At 57.8% G+C, this 6,678-nt stretch overlaps 1 protein-coding gene across 1 annotated transcript; it reads left to right on the forward strand.

Annotated features, from left to right (window-relative positions):
• Positions 1 to 752: 752 nt before the first annotated feature.
• On the forward strand, positions 753 to 4,803 carry ABT1 (activator of basal transcription 1). The gene is given in 5 exon segments (XM_075582209.1): positions 753 to 959; positions 2,653 to 2,807; positions 2,809 to 2,875; positions 3,666 to 3,841; positions 4,381 to 4,803. Coding segments are annotated over 4 exon segments (798 nt in total). The 5' UTR covers positions 753 to 959; positions 2,653 to 2,675.
• The last annotated feature ends 1,875 nt before the right edge of the window (positions 4,804 to 6,678 follow it).

Raw genomic sequence — 6,678 nt, forward strand, 5'->3', positions numbered from 1 at the left:
ATATATCCTGATACTGTGTATATATATCCTGATACTTTGTATATATATCCTGATACTGTGTATATATCCTGATACTGTGTATATATCCTGATACTGTGTATATATCCTGATACTGTGTATATATCCTGATACTGTGTATTTATCCTGATACTGTGTATATATATCCTGATACTGTGTATATATATCCTGATACTGTGTATATATCCTGATACTGTGTATATATCCTGATACTGTGTATATATATCCTGATACTGTGTATATATATCCTGATACTGTGTATATATATCCTGATACTGTGTGTATATATCCTGATAATGTGTATTTATCCTGATACTGTGTATATATATCCTGATACAGTGTATATATCCTGATACTGTGTATATATCCTGATACTGTGTATATATATCCTGATACAGTGTATATATATCCTGATACTGTGTGTATATATCCTGATAATGTGTATTTATCCTGATACTGTGTATATATATCCTGATACTGTGTATATATATCCTGATACTGTGTATATATATCCTGATACTTTGTATATATATCCTGATACTGTGTATATATATCCTGATACAGTATATATATCCTGATAATGTGTATTTATCCTGATACTGTGTATATATATCCTGATACAGTGTATATATATCCTGATACTGTGTGTATATATCCTGATAATGTGTATTTATCCTGATACTGTGTATATATATATATATATCCTGATACTGTGTATATATATCCTGATACTTTGTATATATATCGATATCTCATTGTGACTTTTTCTCCTCAGCGGCTGTCACATTGGCCCCTCCCACATCGCGCGTCATACAATGCGTCAATCCCACTGCCCCGCCTTCGTGTGACGTCACCTCTATGGAGACTAGCAAACTCATAGCCCCGCCCACGTCTGACGTAATTCAGTGGCGCCGGAACTGCACGTGTTCCGGGAGGATCCGGTGAGTCAGATATACACACATTATATATATATCTATATCTCCACAACGGGTAACTACACATTATATATATATATACACTCTCTCCAGAACGGGTAACTACACACAATATATATATACACTCTCTCCAGAACGGGTAACTGCACACATTATATATACTCTCTCCAGAACGGGTAACTGCACGCATTATATATATATATATATATATATATATATATATATATATATATATATATATATATATTCTCTCTCTTCTCTCTCTTCTCTCTCTTCTCTCTCTTCTCTCTCTTTTCTCTCTTCTCTCCAGAACGGGTAACTGCACGCATTACATATATATTCTCTCCAGAACGGGTAACTACACACTATATATATATATATATATACTCTCTCTCAGAACGGGTAACTACACACTATATATATATATATATATATATATATATATATATATATATATACTCTCTCTCAGAACGGGTAACTACACACATGATATATAATTGATGTATGTATTTACCCGTTATAGAGATATATATATATGTAATCCTTGCTTCATTCATTGTAACATCGCCGGAAGAAGAGATCTCGAAAGCTCGCACAAATAAAAGCATTTCGTTAGCCACAGAACGGTATCATCTATTTATTTTTTGATTATTGAAGCTCGGCTAACACGGTACTGATACCTCTACATGTGTATATATATATAAATGACACTACACCAGTAGTGTGTTATATGTATTACCTGGTAACAGACACGTGTGCAGCGAGCGAGCAGAGCATATATAGGCGTATAAACATACAACGGGTATACACACCCATCACACAATATGTATACATATATATTTATGTGTACCTCTATTTTTTATATATATCTATTATATATATATTGTGTGATGGGTGTGTATAACCGTTGTATGTTTATACGCCTATATATGCTCTGCTCGCTCGCTGCACACGTGTCTGTTACCAGGTAATACATATTACACACTACTGGTGTAGTGTCATTTACCGGTGTGTGGGATTACAACACAGGGAGAGGGCTCAGAATATCTTAGTCTAAGTGATATTAGTGCCAAGCCCCCAAGCCCGAGCCCTGCCGAGGCTCCCCTCCCTGCCGAGGCTCCCCTCCCTGCCGAGGCTCCCCTCCCTGCCGAGGCTCCCCTCCCTGCCGAGGCTCCCCTCCCTGCCGAGGCTCCCCTCCCTGCCGAGGCTCCCCTCCCTGCCGAGGCTCCCGTCCCCGCCGAGGCTCCCGTCCCCGGCAAGACTCCCGTCCCCAGCCGAGGCTCCAGGCCCCTTCCGAGGCTCCAGGCCCCTTCCGAGGCTCCCCTCCCTCCCGAGGCTCCCCTCCCTGCCGAGGCTCCAGTCCCTGCCGAGGCTCCCGTCCCTGCCGAGGCTCCCGTCCCCCGCCGAGGCTCCAGTCCCTCCCGAGGCTCCACTCCCTGCCGAGGCTCCCCTCCCTCCGAGGCTCCCATCCCTGCCGAGGCTCCCCTCCCTCCCGAGGCTCCCCTCCCTCCGAGGCTCCCCTCCCTGCCGAGGCTCCCCTCCCTGCCGAGGCTCCCCTCCCTCCCGAGGCTCCCCTCCCTGCCGAGGCTCCCCTCCCTGCCGAGGCTCCCCTCCCGAGGCTCCAGTCCCTGCTGAGGTGTCAGTCTGGGTGGGATAGTAATGAGAATGAGGTCACCTTAGACTTGGCCCTATCTACCAGATCTGTAATGGAGCACGCAGTGGATGAAGAGGGGGTGGTGCCCCAACGTGGAGGAAGCAGACGAGCTGGAGGGGGCAGAAGGAGCAGCTGAGGGCAGTAAGAGGAGAGTTGTTCCCGGCATCATATACCTGGGTCATATCCCCCCTCGGCTCCGGGCCCCGTCACGTGCGGAACATGCTGAGTGTGCACGGGGAGGTGGGCCGCATCTTCCTGCAGGCTGAGGGTAAGAGGGGAGCCTACCGGGGACCCCCACACAACAGGAAACAAGGGAGGGGAGCCTACCGGGGACCCCCACACAACTCTCCCCTCTCTCTCGCTCACCTCTCCCCTCTCTCTCGCTCACCTCTCCCCTCCCATCTCTCTCGCTCACCTCTCCCCACCCCTCTCTCTCGCTCACCTCTCCCCTCTCTCGCTCACCTCTCCCCTCCCCCCCTCACCTCTCCCCTCCCCACCTCACCTCTCCCCTCCCCCCTCACATCTCCCCCCCCCTCACCTCTCCCTTCCCTCCCCCCCCTCACCTCTCCCCCCCCCCCCTCACCTCTCTCCCTCTCCCCTCTCACCTCCCCCCCCTCACCTCTCTCCTCCCCCCTCACCTCTCCCCTCCCCCCCTCACCTCTCCCCTCCCCCCCTCTACCCTCACCTCTCCCCCCCTCACCTCTCCCCTCCCTCCCCCCCTCACCTCTCCCCTCCCTCCCCCCCTCACCTCTCCCCTCCCTCCCCCCCTCAACCTCTCCCCTCCCTCCCCCCCTCACCTCTCCCCTCCCTCCCCCCTCACCTCTCCCCCCCCTCACCTCTCCCCTCACGCCTCTCACCCCCCCCTCACGCCTCGCCTCCCCTCCCCCCCTCTCCCCCACCCTCTCACCTTTCCCCTGCCCCTCACCTCTCCCCTCACCCTCTAACCTCCTCTCTCTCTAACCTTTGCACGCACTCTCTCTCTCTGGACCCATGTCTCAGTGCCTTGCTCTCTCACGCACGCTTCCTGTTCTCCCTTGCCCTCGCTGTGCCTCGCTCAGATCGCTTTGTCCGTAAGAAGAAGAAGAAAGCCGGCAGTAACGCGCGGGACTTCACAGAAGGTTGGGTGGAGTTCCGGGATAAGAGAGTGGCCAAGCTGCTGGCCGTCAGCCTGAACGCCGCGCCAATGGGCACGCGCAAAAAGAACCGTTTCCATGATGACCTTTGGAACATGAAGGTGAGGGCTCCGGTTCTGTACACCCCCCAACCCCCCCCCCCCCCAGCGCCCCTTCTCACACACGCGTGTCTCCGCAGTACCTGCACCGGTTCTGTACTCCCCTCCCCCCCGCCCCCCCCAGCGCTCGGAGCCCCTTCTCACACACGCGTGTCTCCGCAGTACCTGTTCCGGTTCTGTGCTCCCTGTGTACTCCCCCCCCCCTCCCCAGCGCTCGGCGCCCCTTCTCACACACGCGTGTCTCCGCAGTACCTGCACCGTTCTGTACTCCCCTCCCCCCCCCCGAGCTCGGCGCCCCTTCTCACACACGCGTGTCTCCGCAGTACCTGCACCGGTTCTGTACTCCCCTCCCCTCCCCCTCCCCCCCCCCGAGCTCGGCGCCCCCCCCCCCCCCGAGCTCGGCGCCCCCCCCACCCCCCCCCGAGCTCGGCGCCCCTTCTCACACACGCGTGTCTCCGCAGTACCTGCACCGGTTCTGTACTCCTCCCCTCCCCCCCCCCTTCGAGCTTGGCGCCCCTTCTCACACACGCGTGTCTCCGCAGTACCTGCACCGGTTCAAGTGGTCCCACCTAAGTGAGCGGCTGGCTATGGAACGACAAGTGCGGCAGCAGCGCATGCGCGCAGAGGTGTCTCAGACCAAGAGAGAGACCAACTTCTACCTGCAGAACGTGGAGCGCAGCAAGAGCTTCTCCAGAGCGGACCGCAAGAGGGCGGCCGAGCCGGGCGGCGCGGGGGCTGCCGACAAGCAGTGGAACTTTACGCAGCGCAGGACGGAGGAGGAGATCCAGACCCTTAAGGCGGGCGGCGCAGTGGGAGAGAAGCTGCGCGTTCAGAGGAGACTGGAGCAGGCGGAGAACGCACAGGAGAAAGCCAAGGCCAGCCGTTCTCTGCTGCACAAAATATTCAATGTTACGGGAGCTCGGGGGCAGGGCAACGGGGGAGCGCGGGGGCAGGGCAAGGGCTGAGCTCGGGGGCAGGGCAAGGGCTGAGCTCGGGGGCAGGGCAACGGGGGAGCGCGGGGGCAGGGCAACGGGGGAGCTCGGGGGCAGGGCAACGGGGGAGCTCGGGGGCAGGGCAACGGGGGAGCTCGGGGGCAGGGCAACGGGGGAGCTCGGGGGCAGGGCAACGGGGGAGCTCGGGGGCAGGGCAACGGGGAGCTCGGGGGCAGGGCAACGGGGGAGCTCGGGGGCAGGGCAACGGCTGAGCTCGGGGGCAGGGCAATGGGGAGCTCGGGGGCAGGGCAACGGGGGAGCTCGGGGGCAGGGCAAGGGCTGAGCTCGGGGGCAGGGCAATGGGGGAGCTCGGGGCAGGGCAACGGCTGAGCTAGGGGGCAGGGCAACGGCTGAGCGCCCCGCAGGACCCCAGGGAAGGAAGCAGGGGGGTATTGGCATTCTAGGAAGGATTCCTTGTCACGGCTCCGGGGCAGGTTTTCCAACCAAGGAATATTGCAAAGTACAAACCGCCACAGCAGGACCCGGTGAGGCGGCTCCAAGAACAGACTGACCCGTCGTTTCATGTGGGGGATGGTGTTATCTGTGACGGTACCTCCACCCGCGGCAGCGCCTCCACCCGCGGCAGCGCCTCCACCCGCGGCAGTCGTACAGTGTAAATAAAGATAGTTTTCTGAAAGCTGACGCAGCACAGACGTGTGTAAGAATATGATACTGCTGGGGAAGTGTGTGAGCGTGCGCAAGCGTGTGCAAGCGTGCGCGCGGTTATTAGAAGTGCACAGCTCTGCAACGTCACATTCTGATTGATCAATGTCAGAACATTGTAGAGGCCCGACCCTGAATACACAATGTCCTCCCCTGCACACGCACGGAGAGCACCTTTACCTGTGTAATGAGGTAAGTCACGAATGCTGCTCACATACCTGCCGCATGTGGTAGTTAAGGGGCCAGCAATGCGTAGCGCTGGCAGGGAATAGGTTAATTGATGTGAAGCAGGGACACTGCCCATGTGTGGTTGTGCGGGGCTGAGTCTGTCCTTCCTAATTACCTGAGTGGCAGCTCTAATCTGTTCCCAATAAAAGCCCCTCCTGGCCATCTGTGACCTAAATTCCTTCACCTCGTTACACTAATTACATCTTATTGCGCAGAAAACGAGCCTCCCCCTCCCACGCGAGCTTCCCCCTCTCCCACGCGAGCTCTCCCCCCCTCCCACGCGAGCTCTCCCCCCCCTCCCACGCGAGCTCTCCCCCCCCTCCGTGTGGGAGAGCTCGCCCCCCTCCCACGCGAGCTCTCCCACGCGAGCTCTCCCCCCCCTCCCACGCGAGCTCTCCCCCCCCTCCCACGCGAGCTCTCCCCCCCCCTCCCACGCGAGCTCTCCCCCCCCCCTCCCACGCGAGCTCTCCCCCCCCCCTCCCACGCGAGCTCTCCCCCCCCCCTCCCACGCGAGCTCTCCCCCCCCCCTCCCACGCGAGCTCTCCCCCCCCCTCCCACGCGAGCTCTCCCCCCCCCTCCCACGCGAGCTCTCCCCCCCCCCTCCCACGCGAGCTCTCCCCCCCCCCTCCCACGCGAGCTCTCCCCCCCCTCCCACGCGAGCTCTCCCCCCCCCTCCCACGCGAGCTCTCCCCCCCCCTCCCACGCGAGCTCTCCCCCCCCCTCCCACGCGAGCTCTCCCCCCCCCCTCCCACGCGAGCTCTCCCCCCCCTCCCACGCGAGCTCTCCCCCCCCTCCCACGCGAGCTCTCCCCCCCCCCTCCCACGCGAGCTCTCCCCCCCCTCCCACGCGAGCTCTCCCCCCCTCCCACGCGAGCTCTCCCCCCCCTCCCACGCGAGCTCTCCCCCCCCTCCCACGCGAGCTCTCCCCCCCCTCCCACGCGAGCTCTCCCCCCCCCCT

This window comes from Ascaphus truei, unplaced genomic scaffold, assembly GCF_040206685.1.
Source record: "Ascaphus truei isolate aAscTru1 unplaced genomic scaffold, aAscTru1.hap1 HAP1_SCAFFOLD_2036, whole genome shotgun sequence".
In the NCBI taxonomy this organism is placed as follows: Eukaryota; Metazoa; Chordata; class Amphibia; order Anura; family Ascaphidae; genus Ascaphus; species Ascaphus truei.